The 25,569-nt window shown below is 44.5% G+C and overlaps 1 protein-coding gene across 1 annotated transcript; it reads left to right on the forward strand.

The window, feature by feature from the left end:
* The first annotated feature begins 2 nt into the window (after positions 1 to 2).
* atm (ATM serine/threonine kinase) lies at positions 3 to 25,417 on the forward strand. The gene is made up of 63 exons (XM_005474550.3): positions 3 to 169; positions 384 to 479; positions 1,297 to 1,415; positions 1,669 to 1,814; positions 1,991 to 2,155; positions 2,247 to 2,412; positions 2,513 to 2,751; positions 3,652 to 3,821; positions 3,962 to 4,140; positions 4,334 to 4,705; positions 4,791 to 4,994; positions 5,237 to 5,338; positions 5,512 to 5,746; positions 5,832 to 5,963; positions 6,090 to 6,215; positions 6,313 to 6,402; positions 6,508 to 6,694; positions 6,793 to 6,986; positions 7,066 to 7,145; positions 7,254 to 7,409; positions 7,670 to 7,745; positions 7,877 to 8,019; positions 8,108 to 8,225; positions 8,318 to 8,488; positions 8,803 to 8,978; positions 9,102 to 9,345; positions 9,506 to 9,621; positions 9,748 to 9,874; positions 9,982 to 10,181; positions 10,782 to 10,956; positions 12,106 to 12,264; positions 12,379 to 12,511; positions 12,594 to 12,689; positions 12,783 to 12,954; positions 13,045 to 13,186; positions 13,281 to 13,457; positions 13,631 to 13,808; positions 13,927 to 14,032; positions 14,125 to 14,283; positions 14,371 to 14,479; positions 15,538 to 15,626; positions 15,728 to 15,830; positions 15,950 to 16,098; positions 16,192 to 16,296; positions 16,378 to 16,497; positions 16,601 to 16,835; positions 16,934 to 17,107; positions 17,221 to 17,340; positions 17,993 to 18,210; positions 18,320 to 18,527; positions 18,609 to 18,734; positions 18,839 to 18,979; positions 19,178 to 19,316; positions 19,828 to 19,910; positions 20,046 to 20,186; positions 22,572 to 22,688; positions 22,788 to 22,937; positions 23,038 to 23,203; positions 23,548 to 23,634; positions 23,748 to 23,862; positions 24,398 to 24,461; positions 24,584 to 24,726; positions 24,810 to 25,417. The coding sequence occupies exons 2-63, from the start codon at positions 408 to 410 to the stop codon at positions 24,991 to 24,993; spliced, it is 9,288 nt and encodes a 3,095-aa protein (XP_005474607.1). The 5' UTR covers positions 3 to 169; positions 384 to 407; the 3' UTR covers positions 24,994 to 25,417.
* The last annotated feature ends 152 nt before the right edge of the window (positions 25,418 to 25,569 follow it).

A 25,569-nucleotide genomic window follows, 5' to 3' on the forward strand; every position in this document is an offset into this window, starting at 1 on the left:
GCTGGGGCGGGAATATTTTATGCGTGGGTTACGTGTGCGTGCGTGCGTGTGGCTCTACAAGATGGCAAAGTTGTCATGGCAGGTACAGTAGCGGTGTGCCTTAACTCAGCTAACATCTGCACCTGCAAGTGTGACAACTCCGCAACTGCAATCACTGCAGTCATCTGAGGTCAGTGAACAGCGCAGGTGTTTGAATGGACATTTGTGAATGAAGTTAAAAGCTTAATCTGCCAGTTTCGTGTTGCTAAAGTAGTTTGCATGAGCAGTGAAGCAGTGAATAAAGTGTGGGTCGAATGGTAGAAATCTACAATGTCTACTAAGTAATAATAGTGTAGGTATAAAGCGGATGAGTAACAACTTTTGTCAACATCCTGTCCCTCCAGTGTGTACATCCACGGTGAGGCACAATGAGCCTGGCTCTTCATGATCTCCTGGCCTGCTGCAGAGCACTCGAGAATGACAAAGCTACAGAGAGGAAGGTGAAAAAGACGAACTACTGCCTATCAGTTGTCCAAATAAATGAATTCATAGGCGATTCAATGTACTTTAAATAGGTTAAACAACTCCCTATTTAGCTTATTTTAAAATAACAGAGGATAACTAACACTGTTGTCCAGTTATCATGGCAAAGCAGCCCAACACCAGTAACAACCACAGTTATCCTTTAATTCACTTCTTTTAGTTACTACCTTCAAATCAGGGCTCTTCTTACTGTAAAATATTGAACTCAGTCAGAAGCTCAGATTGCATCGCTTATACATCTGCTGAGCATCAGCATCTGTCCTGCCCACTTGCAAATAAGATGCAATTTGCCTGTGGCTTGCACCACATCAATTTTGCACTTTATAAGTGTACAAAGGCAGTGCGATGAATAGCTGAAAGACTCTAAAATCAGTAATTTTTCTAAATAAAGGTTTATTTACTTTCCTGGCACGAGTAGCAACAAAAACAAAATAGGATCTGCCAGTCATCTTGGTATGTTAATGGTCTGTATAGCCCCACAAGTTCTCAGTTGTGACACATTATGCGTATTTATTGAACAGAATTTCAAATCCTGGTTCTTCCTGTTAAAATGGGGGGTTTTCATCCCACCCTCGCTAAGTGCCTGCTCGTATTGGGTCGCTTGATTGTTGGGGTTTTCTCCAATACCGTTGGGTCTTTAACTTACAGTATAAAGAGCTTTGAAGTGAATTTTGTGGGGAATTGTCCATAATTAAATAAACCTGAATTGATTTTAATGTTTTTTTAATCAATGCGTTGTAAATGCTTTTTATTTCATCTCGTAATTATTATCAGAAAGAAGCTGAGCACTTCAGACGGCTCCTTCGATCTCCAGAGATTGTGCAAGAACTCGATCGTAACTCATCAGCTAAAGCAAAAGCTTCCAAGCAACTCACATGGGATGCTGTTTTCAGGTAACCTGCATCAGAGTATTTGCAACCATATAAATACAAAATGTATATATCTATAAGGTGTTTCCAGAGAAGGGACTATTTTCTACCTTTTTGCATCTTTTGAAAAGTTCTTAAATAAGTATTTGCTCTTATTTCATATTCTGCAACATGCTCGTAACTCATAAATGATTTTAGCTAAAGTTAGCCCATGTACCGGAACAAGTGGCTTCTATAAATGAATGCTCTTTATTCTGCTTGGCATTTCTTGCATCAGGTTTCTGCAGCGCTATGTCCAAAAGGAGACGGAAAGCATGCAATCAAGCAAATCCAACGTCACGGCAACCACGCTGGCCACGCGGCAGAAGAAGATGGCTGAAATATGCAGCCTGATCAAATACTTCATTCGCTGTGCTAACAAACGTAAGAGCAGGAGCAGGTTGCAATATGTTTTGGGTGAATGTATGTCGTAATAAATTAGGGAACATTCATGTATCTTTATATTTATAAGTATCTTTCATTAATTCATCAGACACAGTAGAAAAAATATTGAATGAACTGTGGGGACTGCAGTTAAGAGTGTCCTCTTCTTCCTCCAGGCGGGCCTCGTCTGAAGTGCAGTGAGCTGCTGAAACATGTGCTGGAGGTTCTGCAGAGTTCGTACTGCTGTTCAGCCTATGGAGAAGATTATAGCAGCCTCCTTGTAAAGGACATCCTCTCTGTCCGCAAGTACTGGTGTGACATCGCTCCACAACAGTGGCATAGTCAGTGGGCTATTTGGAGTTTTATTTTATAAACATGAGGAAGCAGACAAAAGTAAGAATTGATGGATCTGTGTTTATTCTTGATCCTTAGATCTTTTGGACTTGTACTGTGGTTTGTTCAACTCCTCGTCCAGACCCATCAACCGCGTTTTGGTGAGCAGAGTGATCCACACGGTGGTGCAGGGCTGCTGCATGCAGACCGATGGATTCAATGACACGCTGTTCAGCTTTTTCTCCAAAGCACTGCTTAATGTCAGGTGAAAACTTTTAACACCGTTTTAGATTTGCGTTGAATAAATGTTCCGGTATTAGTCGCTAAATTTAAACACTATGCATTCTTCGTATCAATCGTATCAGGCAGGAGAAACACTTGGCTGTTTTGGAGCACCTTGTCTCAGCTCTGAACATCTTCTTGAGATCTGCAGCCATGAATTGTAGGATGAGGCTGTGTCGACTGGGAGAGGAGCTTCTGCCTTCCATACTGTACGTCTGGGCAGACATGAGGCCCAGTCCAGCTCTCAAAGAGGAGATTGTGGAGTTCTTCAACCTACAGATTTGTGTCCACCACCCCAAAGGAGCCAAGACACAGGACACAGGTTCTTCTTTTAGAAACTTAATTTTAAATGTTGATTTCCAGTGTTTGTGGTTAATAGTGGTCGGAGGCCAGGCTACACTCACAAACCCTTTGTTAGGTACACCTTCCTTTCTGGTTCGTCTTCTGCTGCTGTAGCCCATCTGCTTTAAGGTTTGACGTCTTGCACATTTTGAGATGCTCTTCTTCACCTTGATGAAGACCATCCAACCACTTTGTTTTAAGAAGGGCATATTTGAGTTTCCTATCTCTTAGAACAATATAACCTTTCTCCTTTAATCTTTGACATCACAAAAGCATTTTCGCTTAGAAAACTGTCGCTCGCTGGACATTTCCTCTTTTTTGGATCATTTTCTGTAAACTGCAGACATGGTTATGTAGGAAAATCCCAGCAGATCAGCAGTTTCTGAAACACTCAGACCAGCATGTCTTGCAACAACAAGCATGGTACATTCAAAGTAATTAAATCAGCTTTCTTCCTCATTCTGATGCTCAGTTTGTATTTGGGGGGCTGTGGCTAAGGAGGTAGAGCGGACTGGAAGGTTGGTTGTTCGATCCCTGTCTGCTCCTGCTTCCAACCTTCTTTTTGGGCAAGATACTGAATCTCGGGTTGTTCCCGATGCATTCCAGACTAATGCATTCATTGGTGTGTGAGTGTGTGTGAATGTTAGATAGAAACCAGTAAGCAAGTAAAAAACTTTAATTTAAATTTAATCGCAGTGCACCAATCTTTCAAATTTCACTGGCGAAAACATCAAAAATATAAGCTTTTGCAAACCTGTGGCTGAACTCAAGGTTTGCTTTCATTTGTTGGCAGTAGTTATTTAAACGTCATGAGCATAAATATTTGAATATCCTTAAATAAATAACCAATAACTGGTGGCTGCGCTCACTCATACTGCAGGTGCGCATGCTGAGGACTGGTCCAAGTGGCGGAGTCTGCTGTACAACCTCTACAACGCGTTGGTCAGGGAGATCGGTCACATAGGCAGCAGAGGGAAGTACGTCACAGGGACCAGACACATAGCCGTCAAAGACAATCTCATTGAGCTCACGGCTGACATCTGTCACCAGGTAAGAAAGATCGAACGTCACGTATGCACCGAGTGCATCAAGGTTCAGCTTCGCTCAAAAGTGCGGTGAGGAAGCTCATTAGAGGAGTTTGTCTGGACAAATTTAATCCTTTAAACGCGCGTATGTTTTTTTTGCTGTAGCTGTTTAATGATGACAGTGATACCCACATCGTGGAGGTCACCCAGGCCTCCATCAGAGCCACACAGATGGGCAGTCTCACCCACGGAGCTGCCAGCAAGCGCCGGCGTATCGAAATGGGCTGGGAGGTCCTCCGTGAGCATCTGCAGCCTCAGCACAGTGACTTTGATGTCATACCGTGGTATGATAATCACAGCACAAATAATATAAACACATTTTCAAGTTAAATAAAGACAATTACTGGGTAGAGTGACTTATAAATCAGCGATATTGCTTTTTATTTTATGGGGCATCAATTCTGCCTTGAGACACAAAGGACTGCTGTGCAATCAGCATCACATAAAGACATTCCCGTCTTTTATTTTCCCTCTCAGGCTGCAAATCACCACAGCGCTCACCTCTAAGTACCCATACATGGTGCCTGGACGGGAGCTGGTCTCACTGCTGTCAGTGTTGCACCAGCTCCTGGCAGAGCAGCGGAGGGGAGAGAGGGGTCTGTATGTGCTGCGCTGTCTGAGAGAGGTGGCCCGGTGCCAGGCTCGCTACCCAGAGAGAGCCCAGGTGTACAGGACGGAGCTGGGAAGGCTCTGGGTTAAGGTATGGGGCCTGGCAGTGCGTGGGGTCAGCTCGTCCCCGACAGAGTCCCTCAGCCTGGACCTGCTGGCCTCCATCATCCAGGGAGGACTGATTAATGTGGACAGAGACTTTTGGAAGCTTTTATCTGGATCAGTATGCAAACCGTCCAAGTGAGTTTCTCTCTTTTTTCATTGCATCAGTAGTTTTGTTTAATTACAGAAAAGGTACTAATGTGATTCGATTCCTCGTACGCAGGAGTGCTGCACTCTGTCTTGCCCAGGCCCTGCTAAAGTGTCCGGTCCCAAAAAGTCTCATCTCAGCATCAGGCTGGGACTTTGCGGGGGCCACAGAAGGAGCCACATCACCTAATCTGAAGGAGAGCCTCATAGCTTGGATGCTGATGAGCGACCAGAGTGATGAGATAGAGGACAGCTCCAGACCTCACCCCATCATTTGCAGGTTGGCAGCTTATAAACTGATGTCAATATTAGTAGAAGATGCTTTTATATTCAAAAGATAAGATGTTCCAGTTAAAAAAGTGTTGTCTATAGGATTATTTTTTCTGTTTGCACAAACTCTGAATCTCAGAAAATTGAACCTTACTTCATATTTTTTCTTTGTTTATCGATTTTTTCCTAGAATAAAGTCTATTTTGTATGTCAATTTTCAGATTAAAGCCTAAACTTTTCTTTTAATTGCAGAGATTTTCCTCACAATCTTATAGCAAACATCTTGGTCTCTCTCACTCTGAAGGACGCCAGAGTCGGCCTAAAGTTCCTGCTGGGTACTCATGGCATAGAAAGGTGAGGGGAATTGTTGTATTTTCTACCTCTTTTATTACTATATACAATTTCTAGCCATAACCCTTAATATACAGCCAGTTTCTGCACTGCATCTTTCTCTGCCCTCTCTGTAGGTATTGCTTTGAGATTTGGGAATTAAACTAACCCTCTTTGCAACTCCTTTCTCTTCAAAGTGCCTTTTCTCAAGAGCAAATGCCCTCCGATGCCAAAGACAACCTGGAACAGATCGAGAGACTGTACCAGCAGTTCAGCTTCAACACATCACCGTCTGAAGTCTGCAGATTTGACGAGTCGGCGAGGACGGCGTCGGCTGACAGCCGGTTTGCTGCTGTCCCCGGCCTCAGAAACAAGTTGGAGCAGTCCCTGCTCTGCGTGGCTGACAATTTACTCAACTGCTTCTCTCCTGAAGTGAGTTGAAGTCGGACGTGTGTGCGCGTATGAATGTTGTTTTTCATGGTAAACAATGACATCTATTGTTTTGGACCCTCCACAGTCTCAGTCCACTCCTCCAGAGTGTCTGGTGCGTTGTTTCAGTCAGCTGACCGCTGTTTTGGCAGCTTACGTCTCCACTGGGTTTCTGACTGAGGAGGAGGCCTGCCGATCGCAGCTCTTCAGTAAAGCAAAGGTAATCAGTTATCTAAAGTCATAAAATCTGATTCCAGCCTGGCTGAGAACCCTTGTTTGTCATATTGAAAGGTGAAATGAAATATGAGCCTCAGCTTTAAAGTTTTCGGGCTGTTCTTGCTCATAGGCTCTCGCCCAGGACTTCAGCGGGTTTGTTTCAGGGGTGAAAGTAAAAATGACAGAGGAGGGGACCATGGGCACCCTGAGGTCTGTTATGAAGCTTTGCACACAGTCTGCCAGCAGAAAAAACAAGGTGACGAAAGCTTTTCTTCTAGAATACAACTGTATCTCTTGACGTTGAAGTCAGGCATTGACAGTGGATTTTAACTACGTTTGTGATTATTCTGCAGGAAAATATCTGTCCCGCCTCCTCTGGTTTCTTTATAATGATTCTGCCAGCCAGCCTCCTCAGCGAGCTGGCGGAAATCTGCAAAATGTTGGTAAGCGACACTAAGAGAATGTCACCGATTTAAAAGATTGAAGAGGAAAAACCTTAATGTGAAAAGCAGGCTTGTGAAACCAAGCTCTCTTCTTCTTCCCTTTAGATAAGCAGTGCTCCCAGGAGAGTCACTGCCGTGGATGAGGATGACCCCATGGATGATGAGTGGGAAATGACCAGAACTCAGCAAGGCCATGATGTTGACTTGTTTGATGATGGTGAAGAGCCCCAGAGCAGCACCAACGGGAACCACAGGCCCAAAGGAGACAACACCGACACTTCCTGCGGCCCAGGTATGTCGGGTCCTTTCCTGGTTTGTTCCTTTCTTAAAAACACAGACAGCTAAGTAAAAAATTAGCACGTTTCATACACAATGCTCGCTACCTTGCAGGTGCGAAAAGCCTTCTATCAGAAGATCATCTGGCACAGCAGGACCTGGCTCTCCTCGCAGTGTTGGAGTTCCTGTGTGAGTGCAGCTCGGTCCAGCCCGTCCACGGCCTGCTTTTCAAACCCCAGGAAGTGCGGCGCAAGCTGCTGCTGCTGGTGGAGCAGATGGATTTCAGTAAAGCCCTGCACCTTAACATGGTAGGCAGCAGCAAATTTGGAGGATCACCGTGGCAATCCTTTAGCCAGAAAACACTTATCTTATCTGGTTTTCTTGCAGTATCTCATCCTGCTGAAGAAGCTTCCTGCTGAGGACTCGCTCTCCCCAGAGGAATTTGACTCGCTGCTCCGTCCTCTGGCGTATGAGAACCTTTCTCTTACTCGTATTTGTTAGACGCATTCAATCTGCCCAACGTGAATTAATGTGTCTGTGGTAATAAATAGATGTATTTGTTGCCGTCTTCACAGGGACCTGTGCTCTCTGTATCGTCAGGACCAGGAGATCTGTGCTGCTGTACTAATGAGTTTGTTACCCTCCATAAAGAGCCTGGGGAAAACCCATCACATGCCAGAGGAGATGAGACATGTGCAGGGATCCCTGCTGAAAGTGGTGTCCGGATTCTGGTTAGAAGCATGTTTTTACACCATGAATAGATGAACTGGCTGCTCTTTAAAAAAGATTACATTTACATACATGCTTTCAATCCTTGATAGAGAAGTCAAGTGTAAAATTACCTTCTTTTGGAATTTGAAATTATCTTGTTTAAGGGTTAGCAACAGGGTAAAACATGTATATTTGTTGCACTACAAACAATGTATTGTTTTCTGTGGAAGTGTATAGTAGTCAGAACTGTTACTAATGCTCTTATTGCACTGCGTTTCAGTTTCCTGAGCCATACGGGTAAATGCGTGGCATCTGTGCGAGCTGCTTTAGTGCAATGTCTGGTTGCTCTCCTGGAGGTAAAATCTACAATTAGGCAACAATGTTGCTGTTTTTACTGCCCGTAAAAGTGTCCCATTACTGCAGCAGCTCTCGTTGTCACTGCTTTTGACTTGTTCTTTTGTGTTTCCTGTCATTTCGGCTTGGTTAGGCCGACCCATGCTGTAAGTGGGCCATCCTGAGCATCAGAACCTCTGACAGAGAGGACGACCATCCCGTGTCTGCTGTCCTTCCATCTCACCTCGCAGATGCACACCACAAAGTCCGCATGCTGGTAGCCGTGTCAGTGGAGAGGTACGCTTCCGTCTTTTACTACTAATAAACATAAAACAAGACCAAGATCAGACAGATAAATATGTGCTCGCTGGTATCAAATCTCCAGGCTGTTTCTGGACATGAGCTCAGAGCAACCAGATAAGAGGAAGATGCTGCCGCTAAAACACCAACAGAAAGCCTTTGAGAACGTTTACCTGAAGGCTCAGGAGGGGATGAAGCTTCCGGTAAGACTGAGCAGCATTGCCACACGTCGGGAACCCGCCCCCCACATACCATGTTTTAGCGACTAACATATTGTTTGTGCAATCACACGCAGAGAGGCTGCTCTTCTGAGGACCGGGAGGACGAGATGTTCAACCGCAAGGCCACCCTGCTCAAGAGCTTGTCAGTCGTACTGTGCTGTAGCCCCGTGTGTGAAAAACAGTCCCTGTTTGCACTCTTCCAGTCCTATAAAGAAAATAATATTGAAGAGCAGCTCATTAAAAAGGTAACAAGCTACTTGAATGCAATTTTGCTTTTACCAGGTCTTGATATATTGGAGAAGTGAGGTAAAACTTGCTTTGGATAACTACTCTGACACAGATTAATACTGCACTGTATGTCACTGTGGGCCAGTTTTACTGCCAGTAAGAGGTGGGATTTTTGCGACTGACTTCGTTGCATGTGGATTTATGGGAGTTCCTTTCTCAAGGCGCAGAATATAGGGAGGAGAATATTTCAATCAAGCATGCAAACAGATTTACTATGGTTCAGTAATCGTCCAGGGTGACATGATTTGGCCTGTCCTCTTTTTCTCTTCAGATGTTGTGCAGTGTCTCCAGAGCGCTGGGCTACAGGAGCGTAAAAACATTCGTCAGCTCTCACCTGAACTACCTGGTGGCCGAGTGGCTCGCACAGAGACAGTCTGATGACCGCTACACTCTTGGATCTTTCCCCTACAGTCTCCTGGATCATGACACAGTCAAAGATTTCTATAAGTGAGAAAAAACAAGCTCATCTTTGCCTCACTGAGTGACATTTCCTTCTGCTATAGTTACGTTAAGCTGGTGTTATTTAGGAAGTGTATTTTGACTGAGCATCCTTTTCCAATACCCTTACAGCTCTTCCTACCCGGTGCTGATCCCCCGCCTCGTCTTCCTGGATGACTTTGAGCAGGTGAAGTCTGTCGGCAGGTCTCTCGACAAAGACTGGAGGGACTTACTGGCAGACTGTTTCCCAAAGATCATGGTCAACATTTTGCCATACTTTGCACTGCCGGGCCAGGACTCGCAGGTTGCACAGCAGAGAGAGAAGGCCAACATGGTGTATGACCTGCTCAAAGATGCCAGCTGTCTGGGCAAACAGGTAACACCAGGTTGTATCAACATTACATCTGTACTCAAGACTTTTGCTTGTCAGTCCTAAGATCTGAGAAAATGTTATTAAGGTCAAACGCTTGGCTGAACAAGCCATAGTCAAGTGATTTTATATACTCTAAAATTCACCTTCTCACATGTGTCCACAGCAAATCGACAGCCTGATCCACAGTAACCTGGCTGACATTGTAGTGGAACTGCTCATGACTCTGTATGAAGAAAGTGGAGCTGAAGAAGACAGAGGAGACCTGAAACGCTTTATTGGGTACTGGGATATTTGTCCTCTAGTAGTTTTTTTTTCTTTTTAATTTCCTTTTACTGTTCATTCATCTAAATACTCAGTATGGTAAAAAAAAAATGGACGTCATAATCAGTGTTTACTATCTCTCAGAGAGCTAGACCCGGTACCAAATCCACCATACTTCAGCTCATATGTCATCAAAGCTACACTGGACTACCTCAGCAAGTGTCATGGTGCCAACCACAAGTCACTGGTAGCCATTCTGTCAAAAACCCCGGTATGATGTCTCATGTATCATCACCCAGTCAAACTTTTTTTGTTTTGACAATAGTCACAGTGTTCCGTTTTCTGTTCTATGTGCAATAATGTTACATCTGTCTGTAGATTTCTATCCAGAGGATTCTGCTGGCGGTGTGTGAAAGAGCAGCGGAGACGACCAACCGCTACGAACGGCACCGCATCCTCCTCATGTACCATTTGTTCGTCAGCCTGCTGCTCAGGGAGGTGAAGGACGGTCTGGGAGGAGCCTGGGCCTTTGTTCTCAGAGATATAATCTACACGCTCATTCACCATATTAACAGCAGGTCGGTGCACTCGCAGGCAGACTGACACACTGGTGTGAATCCTGAGTAAACCAGTCAGATCATATTATATGAAATTAAAGTTATAGGCCCACAGATGTGGAACACATTACCACTAGAAATAAAAACAACAACTGATCTTAAAATTTGTAATACCAAAATAACATAAAATATAACTTAAACCAAAGCAAGTCTGTGATCACTGAAATTGGTCATTTCCCATTCTTAATGGTTGTTTTTAAATGCTCATATGTATATATATATTAGTTGTTGTTATCCTTTTTCACATATATATATATATATATATATATATATATATAAATTAGCAAAAAATCAGTCATTTTTTATACTATTCCTGTTCTATTATTATTATTATCATTATTATTATTGTTTTTTTCTATCATTAAAAGGTATCTCGATATTAAAAACAAATGGGTAAACAGACATTCAAACTGCGTCATTTACCACCAAAAACCGGCTAAAAATTGAGCTAACTTAGCTACATTAGTAGCGCGGTTTTAGGCTAGGTTACAGAACAGTTTTTCTACATTTCACACATATTGTTCTGTACATACACAAACATTGTTTTCCTGCCGCCCACAGACCAGTTCCGTGTGATGAGGTTTCTACCCGCAGCCTCGCTCTGTGCTGTGACCTGCTGGCCTCCGTGTGTCACGTGTCCCTGCAGGTCTGTGATGATGCTCTGGGCTGCCACCTACAGGTCATCATTGGAACTCTAACTGCTCAGGTGACCAGCCGACCCTCCATCTCAGAGCAGGTAAGTGATTGCTAGTGATGTGCGATACCACTGATTTCCTTTCCGATCCGATACCAAGTAAAATTCAGGGTGGTATCGACGATACTGAACCGATACCGATACTCTGTTCAAAAACTTAATGTTTCATTGTATTTCATAATACAATATATAATTGCATTATGTAATTGTAATAATAATATAATAACATAGCTTCATAATGATTACAGGACATCAGACTTTTTGTTCTTATTGCTTAATGATGCAGAATCTCACTGTCTTGCTACATGTATCGCAAACCGCGTCTTGGCTGTTTGTGGAGGTAAAATACGTCCACACATGACTCCATTTAGACTCAGCCATTGTTGTGAGTGTGCACGCCAGGGCCCGGTGCTGCAACACATTTATACAGCCCTATTTCGCATATGACTATGAAAGGCGTAAGAGGAAGTAGTTCCTTTCAATTTAGACAATCTGTATGATATAGTTTCTTTCCACTGTGTTCCTGTTAATGAAAAACTACAAATTTACCCCAAAGTACTAAAATATCGATATTTTAATATGAGAATCGATTCTAGAACATAAATTACTGGTGTCGGAAGAATCGATATTTCTATATCGATCCGCACACCACTAGTGATTGCATGCCAAATTGTTGAATGTATTTAGTATTTAGTACACAGCATACAGTTCAAAACTCTTGGGCCACCCATAATTTCTTAATATTTTGTTAGGAAAATGGGAAAGAAAGTGGGAATGCCACTTTTTGTTTTTCAATTTAGTTTCAATTCAGTTTTATTTGCACAAATCACAACAACGGTCGCCTTAAGGTGGTTTATATTGTAAGGTAGACCCTGCAATAGTACACAGAGAAAAACCCAACAATTTCATGAACCCCTGTGAGTAAGCACTTTGGTGACAGTGGGAAAGAAAAACTTCTCTTTAACAGGAAGAAACCTCCAGCAGAACCAGGCTCGGGGAGGGACTGCCATCTGCCGAGGGAGCGGTTGGGGTTAGGGGAGGAAGATAATCTGGGGTTTTTGTGCACAGACAGAAGGATGGACTGTTTGCTGATAATAAACTCCTCTTTATTTCATATTTTTCTCTTAGAATAACTGTGGCTCCTTTTCAGTGTGCATGATTTTGATTTTGAGTCCTCTTTTTGCCCTGAAGGTGCTGAGTCTGCTGCAGTTTCTTGTCATAGAAAATCAGCAGACGTTAAAGGAAGCCATCAGAGGGTTGGAGCCTTTCCCTGATATCCCTGAATTCAGAGAGCTGCGGGCTGTACAGCACAAACTCAAATATAACGCTGGCACCTTCAGTCTGAGACAGGTAAAAGCAGCAAATACATGTGGAAATGTAATGTCCTCGCTTAAAAGTCTATTTAGATCTTCTGTCATCATATTGATACGGAGAGTAATGGATTCTTAATTATCCGCCCTGCAGGAGATCGCCCACTTCCTGTCAGTGACGTCCTGTGACTCCTTACCTCTGACTAGACTCGAGGGGTTAAAGGAGCTCACCAGACAGCTGCATGACAACAAAGGACAGATCAGAGAGCTTCTTAAAGAGTGCCACGGTATGATGCTAAAGGAGGAAGAGTGGTTTCTGCGTGAGAACGATTGCATGTAAATGTTTTCCATCCGTGTCGTCCTTTTTAGCCGACGCGAGCGACAGTGTGCTGGTGAAGCTGGTCCTCGATCTGCTGCAGCTCTGTAAACTAGCAGCCGGCCACCCTGGAGGAGCTGACATTCAGGGTAAAACAAATCAAAGCTGTGTTGTCTTCCATGTCAACAGTTTGATTAGTTTCAGTTTTGCAGTGCTCTCATAGCTCAGTCCTTGTGCTGCAGAGGCGGCAGGCAGCTGTTTAGGAGAGCTGGGCCCAGTAGACTTGTCCAACATCGCCCTTCTCCATGGCAGAGACCCCCTGTATGAAAAAGCCGTCTCCCTGTTCGAATCCACCGAGTCTCAGTGTCTGTACATCGTCTTCAACTGCATGAATGACGCGCTCACTCAACAGCAGTACGCTGACTCCTCAAATTCTGTAGCTATCAGGTTTTAACTCATGATGATGGAAAAGCTGATGTGCTCTGTGCTGCGGTTGTCTGCCAGAATCGAGGTGAGACGGGCAGCAGCTCAGTGCCTGAAGAACATCCTCGCAACTCAGTCAGGAGTCGACTTCTGGGAGCAACACAAAGGCAACAGAGACCCCATGCTGACTTACCTTAATCCATTTAGAACAGCCAAGAATAAGGTGGGTTTTAGATGTTTGTACGTGTCTGCAAATTACCTCACGGGAGCTCACAGCAAGCTCATGCATCTGATTACTGGCTGCCGTCCTCGTTCAGGTGGCTGCTGTGGCTGCCAAGGAGAGCACAGAGGCCAGAGGAAACCTGAAGAGCCAGGAGTTTTGGATTCCCCAGGCGGGCAGCCACAAGAGCTGGCTGAAGGCTCTGTGCACAGCGCTGCTGGACAGCGGAGGGGTCAAGTGTGAGGCTCTGCTTTTGTCCCGACCACTCTGCCTGGTGAGTTATCCTAAGAGCTGTTTAGAAATCGAATGGCTACATTACTCAACCAGAATTCTGTATTTTTTTTGTTCTGTTTAATTAGTTAACATTTGTAGTCATATACTGAATGTCAGTACAGCCTACTCTACCTTATTCCTTCTGTGTCACTCCGTTATTCTCTCCATGTTTAGGTGTGGGTGGACTGCTGCCAGAGGTTACTGCCTCTCATCATTCACTCCATTCTTCTGGATGACTCCGATGGGTCGTTTAGGGACTTGCTCTCCTCCCACATTCAGGACTTTTTCAGCTTTTGTTGCAGAAGCGCTCAGGCCTCGAGTCGCTCCGCCACTCCTCTCACGTCTGACTCTGGTCAGTTTGAATCTGTGACAAATATTATTGATCCTATTGCTTATATTTTGACAGTGGACGATAGATCATATTTAGTGCTTGTTTGCTTTGAGATGAGCATCTATGTTATTCTCTGCAGAGTCCGACACTGCGAGCCAGGGCGTGCATGATAAGACCTCTCTGCGTACCATGCTTGCAGTTATTGACTATCTCAGACACCAGCAGAGGCCACTGGATGCTGACTGGTTTGTAGCCAGATATTATTCGATTGGACCTGCTTTTGTCTCTGCCCTATAAACTTGCTGTAGTATGAATGTAGAGCTTTGCCTTCTTGCAGTAAATCCTTTGGCACAGTGTGCGACTCAAACTTCTGGCTGGATCTGAACTACCTGGAGGTGGCCAAAGCCGCTCAGTCCTGCTCAGCTCACTTCACCGCCCTGCTGTACACCGAGATCTACGTGGACAAGATCAAAGCTAACATGGAAGAAAGTCGCAAGTATGCAGCGGCTTGATTAAAACAGTAACGGAAAAATAACTTTATCCAGCTTTTCATTTTTGATCCATTCATTTCCTGTAACTGCAGAACCAACTCCAGAGCAACGCGGAAATTAAATTTTGAAGAGAACAGCCAGAACTTCACGATCTCCAGCCTGACCGAGAAGAGCATGGAAGACACCAGTATCAGTCTGCAGGTTGGTCCTTCGTGTTGCACACATAGTTACACAGGCTGCTTTGTTTTCTAAATGACAACATCAGGTCAAATCACTTTTATTTGTTTGGCTAACAAATAAATTAAAGGTTCATGGAGCTTCACAGACATAAAAATATTTAAATATGGGAGGAAAAAAGCCCATCCATCTATTTTCTAGATGAAAATAGATGGATTTCCTCTCCCCACCCAGATGCTCCCAGCACATCCTCACTACATTTGGGTACCCTGGTTTTTCCAGCATCCTCTTCTGCCATCAGGTCTTCGCTTCACTTGAGTGTCTTTAACACATTCAGCCTCAGATCCGATTATATGAATATGAAAATGATTCTCTGCCTGCAACCTGGGGTATCTTGGGCACTTAGGGACACACTTATGCTTGAACATGGTGATCATTATGGAAAAACTGTGGTTAGCACAGAAGTCCAACAACAGAACACTGTTAGGGTTTAAGTCATTTAGGCAATATTCCCAATCACTTCTACAAGTACATGCAAGTGATAAAGTCCCCCAGTGGGAATAGTGGGGTCCACAGCTTGGGCATCGTCCAGCATCCTGTCTTTCTCCCCTAATCCTAACCGGTCGCGGCAGATGGGCCGCCCCTCCTCGAGCCTGGTTCTGCCGGAGGTTTCTTCCAGTTAAAAGGGAGTTTTTCCTTCCCACTGTTGCCAAAGTGCTTGGTTATAGGGGGTCATATGATTGTTGGGTTTTTCTCCGTATGTACTATTGTAGGGTCTACCTTGCAATATAAAGCGCCTTTAGGCTGCTGTTGTTGTGGTTCCAGCATCTGAACAGTGTATGAAGTGATCCCAACTGTATCTACAGGGTACTTCTCGACCTTACGCACCACCTCAGGCTCCTTCACCACAAAAGAGGTGACGTCCCGACAGCCTCTTTTGGCAACCAGGAAATGCATTGCTGTCGAAGCTGATCTTGCATTTTGATGTATCATCATTATCACGCATCAGCTATTTTATCTGTTTTAAAAGACTTTCTTGTTCTCCTTTCCTTGCTGTGACTCTCGTTTTTGCATATTTATAGGAGCTGCTGATCGAGGTGTATCGCAGCATCGGCGAGCCCGATAGTCTGTATGGCTGTGGTGGCGAGACCATGACCAGCCCCCTGATGAGGTAGAAAATTTCAATTAGATCTTTCACACGGTCACTTATTCCTCATTAAGCTTCAGTCATTATCAGATCTGCTGATGCTGGTTTGCCACGTGAATTCACAGGATTCGCACCTACGAACACGAAGCTATGTGGGGAAGGGCCCTGACCTCCTACGACCTTCACTGTACCCTTCCCGAGGTCACTCGGCAAGTGGGCATCGTGGAGGTATGATTGAAATGATACTATGATGAAGCACATTCTCCAAAGACTGTTTTAGATTAAAAATCTTTTAGCTCATATATTCAGTGCACTGTAACACAGTTTCTTTAATCTTATGCCGACAGGGTCTGCAGAACTTCGGTCTAAGCAGCATCCTGGCCACCTACATGAGGGGTCTCGAGAGCGAAGGGGTCGAGTGGGGAGCTGAGCTGCGAGATCTTCGCTTTCAAGCAGCCTGGAGGAACACGCAGTGGGATTTTGAGCTGTCAGAAAGGTGAGGGAAGCATCTGGTGCATGAAACACAACTATAATCTCACGGTTAGAAGGTAATTATTTATTTTTCTCCAAATATGTTTTGCTGTTGCAGGAGGGAGAAATCCAATCCTGGCTTTCACGAATCTGTGTTTTGTGCCCTGCAAGCACTCAGGAATAAAGAGTTCTCCATATTTGATGAAACTCTGAGACAGGCCAGGTGCGGTGGAGAAAATATCGAATTTTACCCTCCAGTACGACAGCTTTATTTCTGCTTTATAACGCTTCTGCATTTCTTCAGGGGTGCCGAGGTGGAAGAGCTATGCAAAGGCAGTCTGGAGGCCGTGTCATCTCTGTATCCAGCCCTCAGGAACCTGCAGAGCATCAGAGAGCTGGAGAGTGTTAAAGAGCTGTTCTCCAGGTGACTCAGGCAGAAGCATACCACACAGTCAGTAACACACGGGACGTCTCCTCTGGACTTATTCATGTTTTAACTCTTTTTTTTTTTCTTTTTTTTACATCAGACCCTTCTCAGACCTCATCCTGAAAGACGTTTACAGCCAGTGGCGGCACCACTCTCAGCTCCTTGTTGACAGTGACTTTGCTTTGGTGGAACCCATCCTAGCTGTCCGCTCTGTGGCCCAGCACACCCTGTTGTCCAGGGTGGGAGAGCCCGACAGCAGCCAGTACCTCAGCTCTGTCCTCACTGACCATCTCATGGACTTGTGCCGGTTAGCTCGCAAGGCCGGAAACACGCAGGTAACATCCACAGACCCACAGGTGAAGGTTTGAAGCACTGTTTTCCTTTCATTTACCAAGTGAATATCATATGAAGGTTGCCTCTAACCTCTATCCAGCTGGCAGAGCGTGCAGTCTACCAGATGAAGCAGCATGCCGGCGGTGGAAGGACATGGGCGTCGCTACCTGTGTCGTCGTGGCAACTGGAGGAGGCCCAGGTTTTCTGGGCAAAGGGAGAGCAGGGTCTGGCTCTGGGCCTGCTGAGACAGATGATACACAGCCTAGAGAAAAAGGTCAGACGGACACATAACGCTGTGTTGTAACTAATGCAACACAGTATGATTAGCTAAGTTAAATCCCAAATACCAAGATGGGTTATTGAGCTGGTTTGATGTGTGTTGCACAGGTGGATTTAAATCCTGCGTTAGCACCAGTCTACACCGAGTGCCTCAGGCTGTGTGGTAACTGGCTGGCAGAAACCTGCCTGGAAAGTCCTGGAGTCATACTGGAGAAGTACCTGGAGAGGGTAAGAAAAAGCTTTTGGTATGAGCAGTCGAAGCTTTATTAAAAGATTAAAAGGGCAGAATTGTGGCTTGTTATCACCCAGCTGAAGCGTTTTCGCACATGTGGAGTGTCCACAGTTCCTGGAATTAACAAAGTGGCTCCAGTTAAGAGTTATTTTCTGGTATTTTCTTTTCGTGTGAAGAAAAGCGACCAAAATAGGAATCTAAAAGGTCTCAAACGCCCTAAAATCCACACACACAGCAGGGATCGCCTAGAGAAATGAATGGTTTATTACCCATAGACCTGGCAGCGTGCGGGCCTTCATACACACACACCCTCACATGAATAATTTATTTATGTCCAGACAAATTAGGAGCAGGCGAAGACATAAATATTAAACATCTGCAAGTTTACACTTTATGTCCTCTGGCTACGCCAGTTTCATATAGACAAAATTAAATAATTCATGGTGTGTCTGTGTGTGTTTTATACGTCTGAATCGGGTCACTGTTTTGTAGTGACATTTTTTGTGCATCTGGTTAAATCTTGTTTTAAATTTCTTTAATGTTTGTGTTGACACCTGTACGTTTTTGCCTTTTTTGTGCTGATTTTTGTTTCCTCGCGTGAGAACAGCCCTGTGCTGTTGAGTTAATAAAGGTCTCATCTGTGCTCAGGCAGTAGAGGTGATAGAGGGGGAATCGGGACTTCAGGACTCCAGGCTCCAGAACCAGCGCACTGAGGCGTTTTTATCTCTGGCCCGCTTCTCTGACGCTCAGTACCAGAGCATCGACAAATACATGAACTCGTCTGAGTTTGAGAACAAACAGGCCCTGCTGGAAAAGGCCAAGGAGGAAGTGGGCTTGATAAAGGAGCATAAAGTGACCTCCAACAGGTTAATTTGCACATTTACAGCTCGATGTATTGCATTTAAGCTGAGGTCCAGTTACAACCAAAGAAAAAGTGAAGGCCTGTTTCCAGCCTGTCTTTGTCCGACTTCACAGGTACACAATAAAAGTGCAAAGAGAGCTGGAGCTGGATGAAAAAGCCCTGTCCAACCTGCGGACGGACAGAAAGCGCTTTCTGTGTAAGGCTGTGGAGAATTACATCCAGTGTCTGGAGCAGGGTGAGGAGCACGACACCTGGGTCTTCCGGCTGGCTTCCCTCTGGCTGGAAAATGCTGACATTAAAGATGTAAATGAGATGATGAAGGTCAGTAAAACGTTCACATATCTGCACTAAATCTTACGAATATAATCATCTGACAAAGCTGTTTTTGTTTCTGTGTTACAGAAAGGGGTGAAACAGATCCCGTCCTACAAGTTTCTGCCTCTCATGTATCAGCTGGCCGCCCGCATGGGAACCAAGATGGCAACTGGCGTCGCGGAGGATACGGGATTCCACGATGTCCTCAGTGAGGTAATGCGGCTCTTTTATTCATCATTGTGAGCGTAAACTGCATTATATAAAAGGTTTGCTGCAGCCACGTCCAGTTTATCATGTGTACTCCTCTCTCCTCATAGCTGATATGCCGAGCATCCCTGCAGCACCCTCACCACACGCTCTTTATCATCTTCGCCCTGGTCAATGCCAACAAAGACGAAAACTTTTGCAGGTCCCGGCAGTCTAAGAGCGCTACGCGACAGCTCTCGCAGTTTGATCTGGTGGGTGTGATGTTTCCATCCTTTTTTACATGATTCTCTCCGTCATGCGGAGCTAAAATATGACACGTCAAGGACAGTGGTGTTGTGTTTTGAAACTTTGGCTGTGATACATTTTGTAACATGATACATGAGAAAAAAAGAAGCACCTGGTGTGTTTGTTTGTTTTTTTTTAAATTGTTTACGTTCTCCCTCATTCAGGAGCGTTCGGATGTCGCCCGGAAGATCATCGCCTCCGTCAGGAAGAAGCGAGGCGAGATGATCCGAGGGATCGAGCGCCTGTGCGATGCCTACATCACTCTGGCTTACATGGATGCCAGCAGACACAAAACAGAGAAGAGTGAGTTGTACTCGCTGGCCACTTTATTAGGTGCACCATGTTAGGAGTGGGTTGAACCATCTTTTTGGATCAGAGCTGCTTTAATTCTTCGTGGCACAGATTCAACAAGGTGCTGGAAAGTGGTCCATGTTGACATGGTGCTCCATGATGTGAATCTTTGGTTTCACCAAATGCCAAAGGTGCTCTATTGGATAGAGCTCTGGTAACTGTGGAGGACATCTGAGTACAGTGAGCTCATTGTCATGTTTAAGAAACCAGTTTAAGACGATTTGAGCTTTGTGCCATGGTGCGTTATCCTGCTGGGAGCAGCCGTTAGAGGATCAGTACACTGTGGTCATAAAAAGATGAAGACTTTTCTGCTCATAGTTGCTCAGGTCCACTCAGCTGTTTATTTGCTAGTTGACCTAATCTGGTACAGTTATATACATTCAGAAGTCATGAGTATATGTTTTGGTTGTGTGCATTAAATGTCCGCTGCTTAGACATCCTCTGTGTCCTCGTTTGGTTTCAGAGGCCATCCCCATCCCTGCTGATCAGCCCATCATGCAAATTAGAGACCTTGAGGAGGTCACCATACCCACAATGGAAATTAAGGTAAAATACAACTTAAAAACATACAGAGAGAGAGAACTTTGCTGCTTTCAGAGTTTATATAAAGTTTTGTTATGTAAGTGTTTTGGGGTTGATGCATGTTTTGATTGGTTTGGCTCATATTTATCGTGTAAACAGGTGGATCCGTCCGGTGCCTATGAAAACCTGGTGACTGTCAGGTCCTTCATGCCACACTATCACCTGGCCGGAGGAGTCAACCTGCCCAAGATCATCGACTGCGTCGGCTCTGACGGCAAAAGCAGGAGACAGCTGGTCAAAGTAAGCGTGCGTGCGTTTGTGTGTGTCTTATGTTCGCTTTTGACGTGTTTTTTTTTGTCCTTCTAACAAATCTCTTCTCATGTGCCATTATAGTCTGGCCAGCCCTGACGGGAAGGTGCTCACAATTTAAACTTGAGTTTTTTTCCATTGAGCTTTGGCCATTGCTAATAATTAATCCTGTTTTTGTACCAGGACAAACACGCTTTCACTCCTTTATAATGAAAACATTCTTTAGCAGGCAGTGTGTTTGTGTGTGAGAGCATGTTTGTGTTTCCTGAAACATTTGACAGACAATTGAAGGCTAATGATTTACCACTTGAGAGAGTCGTGGTGAAACTTAACATTTTTGTATCCGTGTGCTTGTTTGCTTGTCAAAATAAGATGAAAGTGAAAAAAACAGACATAATAGAGTTGAAACTGTGTGTTTGATGGTGGTGAAACAAAAAGCTCTACAGCGTAGCATCGCTATATTTTGCATGGCAATGTTGTATCGATTGACTGATTCAGAGCAAGCAGACACCTCAGTCACACGAGTAAAAATAGGTCAGCAGATCCCATGTTCCCGAGATCTGCTGGAGTCACTGCACCTACTGCTCCGATTACCACTGGGACCAGTGTTACCTTCACCCTCCACATCTTCTCGAGCTCTTCTCTGAGCCCTTGGTACTTCTCAAGCATTTCGTGTTCCTTCTTCCTGATGTTGCTGTCATTCACTATACCTACATCTATCACTACGGCCGTCTTCCTCTGCTTGTCCACCACCACTATGTCCGGTTGGTTAGCCACCTCCAATTTTGTCCGTCTGTATCTGGAAGTCTCACAGGATCTTAGCTCGGTCATTCTCGACCACCCCAGGGGGCGTCTCCTATTTTGACCTCAGGACGTCCAGGCCATACTCGGCACAGATGTTTCTGTACACTTGTGTACAGATGTTTTCCAGCCACTTGGTTATGGCATTCCATGTATGCCCTGCCTGCTAGCATCTTGCACCCTGCTGTTATGTGCTGGATTGTCTCAGGGGCATCTTTACACAGCCTGCACCTGGGGTCTTGCCTGGTGTGATAGACCCCAGCCTCTATGGATCTTGTGCTCAGAGCTTGTTCCTGTGCTGCCATGATTAGTGCCTCTGTGCTGTCTTTCAGTCCAGCTTTGTCCAGCCACTGGTAGGATTTCTGGATATCAGCCACCTCCTCTACCTGCTGGTGGTACATACCATGCAGGGGCCTGTCCTTCCATGATGGCTCCTCCTCTTGCTCCTCTTTGTTGTGTTTCTGCTGCCTGAGGTATTCATAGGTGTTGATAGATCTTATTCTTCCCACTCAGCTGACTCCTCAGGACTTGCCTTACTCTCTGGTTGCTGTTCCTGTTTGTTTCTGTTTGCCTGTAGGATTCCCAGGTACTTGTAGCTGTCCTCAATGTCAGCGATGTTGACTACTTTCCCTCTCTTTGTTACCATCCGACTACGCTTCTCCAATCCGAATGACATTCCAGTGTCGTTGCTGTAAATGTTGTGTGTTGGTTGTGTGGATCAGTGAATCAATGTCTCGTTCACTCCTAGCATACAGCTTTATGTCATCCATGTAGAGGAGGTGGCTCACAATTCCTCTATTCCAGTTTCATTCAGTATCTATAGCCAGTCTATCTATATATACATATATAGAGAGGATATTGGATCGACTGCAGTCACTCTCAGAGAGATCTTTGAAGGTTTGTAAATAGCTGCTGTCTAATTTATAAATGCAGACAGATGCCAACATGTTGCCATCAGTCTGAATGAGTCTTTTTCAATGACATCAACTCGAGGAGACTCGACCCAACTTGGCCACCAGCTGGTTGTATTGTGGTTATTTTCCTATAAGTTGCACATTTCTCGTAAATGTGAATTCTCTCTGTGTAGACCACAACAGATATGTGATTTTCAATGGTTTTTCACAGTTATTTACTGTATTACCAAAAACAGCATGTAATTGCCAACTTGACCCCATTCAGTCACAGACTGACAGCAGACTGACTGACTTACAGCAGGTTTCATTGACAGGTTCCATATGTGTGAAACTCTCATTTTGCAGCAAAAAAATAACTGTGAGATAACTTTATCTTACTGAATAACACAGATATGGACAAAGTTTCACTCTGAGGATGTAATTTGTGGTTGAAAAGAATTCAGCCATTAACGAATGAATGACTGCAAACGTCTTAAAACTCCCAGTCTCCTACAGAGCTCACTCTCTGTTCTTAATTTGTTTCTATGGCTGTGAAGCAGTTTGAGCCCTCACACGTGATACTGGGCTGTACAAATAAACTGAGCTGCACTAAAATGAAGGGTCGTTGTGATGATTTTGGTCACGTCACCTGTGAGTGATTTTAGTGTTTCTATGCAAACAGGGTCAGGACGACCTGCGACAGGACGCAGTGATGCAGCAGGTCTTCGGCATGTGCTCCATGCTACTGCAGCGCAATACAGGCACTCGCAAGAGGAAGCTCAACATCAGACGATACAAGGTTCCCCGATAAACGCACATCTGTGGCGCTGCTTCACATTTGCTTTCATCTCTTTTTCCCTTTGTTGCTTAAAAATCTCTGTTATATTCTTGATTCCAGGTGGTGCCTTTCTCACAGCGCAGTGGCGTGTTAGAGTGGTGCTCTGGGACGGTGCCCATCGGGGAGTTTCTGGTGGATCCCATTAAAGGAGCTCACAAACGCTTCCGACCCCAAGATTGGACCAGCCTAGCCTGCCGGAGGAAGATGACGGTATGGCGGTACTGACAGGAAAACACGTGCAACATGGCAACACATGCTTGTTATGGGTTCAGAATTCACAGCTGTAGTTTTTGTTGGGCTGTCACTGCAGGAGGCTCAGAGACTTGCATTTGACGAGAAGCTGCAGGCCTACAACGAGGTGTGCACGAAGTTCAGGCCGGTCTTTAGGTATTTCTGCATGGAACGGTTCCTGGATCCCGCAGTGTGGATGGAGAAGCGGCTGGCTTACACTCGCAGTGTGGCCACCTCCTCTATAGGTACACTGTCTCACAGAGTAAAGCTCATTATGTACTGTAAATACAAGATGTGACAAACCGAAGGGCGACATATAATTGATGTGGCTTGAAACTAAAGTGTTGGTGTTGATTATTATTAAGGTGATTGATGGGTCCCAGTTTGCTTTGTACATAAAACACCACCTTTCACCTCAGCGTGTCAACATTTTGTTCTCAGTTGAAGTCCAGACTTGAAAGAAAACATTTATCAATCATGACACAGAATTAAAAAATATACATTTGCAACAACGAGATTTCATAATATCTCCAAACGATGATCCAGTATTTGTAAAAAGATCCTTCTGTTTTCTGTTTTGTGTCCACAGTCGGCTACATCGTGGGTCTGGGTGACAGACACATCCAAAACATACTGATCGACGAACAGACTGCAGAACTGGTGCACATCGATTTAGGTATTCTTACACCAAGAAGGTCACTCTTTGTTTAAGAAAATGTTTTTTTTCCCCCCCAGTGTGGATGCCCCTTTTTCTTCATTGTGTGTGTTTTTGTTGTTGATGTTTTAAAGGTGTGGCCTTTGAGCAAGGCAAGATCCTCCCCACCCCTGAGACTGTCCCCTTCAGACTCTCCAGAGACATTGTGGACGGTATGGGCATCACCGGAGTGGAAGGAGTTTTCAGGAGGTTAGCTCAGAATTACGCTCAAATGTTGCCCTTATTTGTCAGTATAATGCTGGTCTGGGACCTTCACGCCCTTTTATACACATACATGGAAAACTGGACTCTGTGACAGAACACGGCAGACAGCCATGACATGACAAATTTGAATCAGACATGAAAAATATAAACTGAAGTGGAGGTGGGTTGCAAAGTGGCTTGCAGTAGAAATCGAGGTAAAAAACAAAGTGCACCCCCTGTCAATTCTGAGGTTTTACAGGACATGGTAAAAAAAATCCTGGTGCTTTTATAGAGTGAATGATTGCTTTTATTGCTTTTATTGTGTGTGGGAGTAGCCAATCACCATTGATTGATGAGTTTCCTTCACGATTAATAATGTTTTATAAATTTAAATGGCATATTATGTTGTGTCATTAAACAAACTTCCTTATTAATCTTTTCTCAGACCACAGATTAAGATTTATGTTGGGAAATCTGTTGTGATTTAGACATTTTAAACATTCAGCACTATAAATAATCTGAACCCTGCTTTCACTTTCAGATGCTGTGAGAAGACGATGGAGGTGATGAGAAGTTCTCAAGAAGCTCTGTTGACTATTGTGGAGGTAAAATCTTGTGATGGTTTACACAGAGGCTTTTTACCTGCTCTAAATATTATATTTTATTCCGTAACTTCATATTAAGCAGTGCTTTTGTACGTTTCTGTGTCTTTGTGCGTTTTGAATAGGTGCTGCTGTATGACCCTTTGTTTGACTGGACCATGAACCCCCTGAAAGCTTTTTACCTGCAGCATGACGAGCAGCAGGAGCTCAACGCAACGCTAAGCTCCACTATGGGGGGAGATGACATAGACAACAGCCGTAAATCCAGGTAATCAAGGAGAGAAGTGTCAGAATTGGAGCTGGCAAGGTTTTGAGTGTGTGTTCAATCTCTTCCCCTCATTTTCTTTCCAGCAGTGACAGTCAGAGCTTCAACAAGGTGGCGGAGCGGGTGCTGCTGCGGCTGCAGGAGAAGCTCAAGGGAGTGGAAGAGGGAACGGTGCTCAGCGTGGGAGGACAGGTCAACCTGCTCATCCAGCAAGCCATGGACCCCAAAAACCTCAGCAGACTTTTCCCAGGATGGCAGGCCTGGGTTTAGACTGGAAAAAGTGATATCAGGGAAAAAGTGCAAAAAAAAGTTTATTTTGGTTGAAAAAAGAGAGAGGTGGGAATTTTCATTCCTTTTTGTACGACTCTAATAAAACAGACTCAACAGATCAACATTAGGAATCAAGCCAAATCACAAAAGTTATTAAAAAGACCAAATAACCGTGTGTGTGTGTTTGGAAGGCTGATATGTTTGCTGTGCATGTTTTATGTTTCTCCCAGATGAATGTGAATGTTGCTAAGTGACTGAATGAATGTGAAACACCATTTAAAGCCTGCTCCAGGCGTCGTTTCATGTCTGTTCTTTATTATCAGGTAAAATGTTTTTGTTCTTTTCCTGTACGTTGAATATAAGGCTGCTTTGTAAATGAGTACTGTATCATTAAATAAATAAAAAAGCAGTCAATCCAAAAGCACGCTGGCCTGATTAATGCATTTCATTTTCACTTTAAATATCCTCTCCATATTTTCTTGTCGCTCAGTCGCTGCATCACTGAAACACACTGTCTGCCTGCCTATACGTCATGTTTTCAGTACCTTTCCACTGCACACTCAGCGTAGCAGTACT

The sequence above is a fragment of the Oreochromis niloticus genome, linkage group LG14 (genome assembly GCF_001858045.2).
Source record: "Oreochromis niloticus isolate F11D_XX linkage group LG14, O_niloticus_UMD_NMBU, whole genome shotgun sequence".
NCBI classification, from domain to species: Eukaryota; Metazoa; Chordata; class Actinopteri; order Cichliformes; family Cichlidae; genus Oreochromis; species Oreochromis niloticus.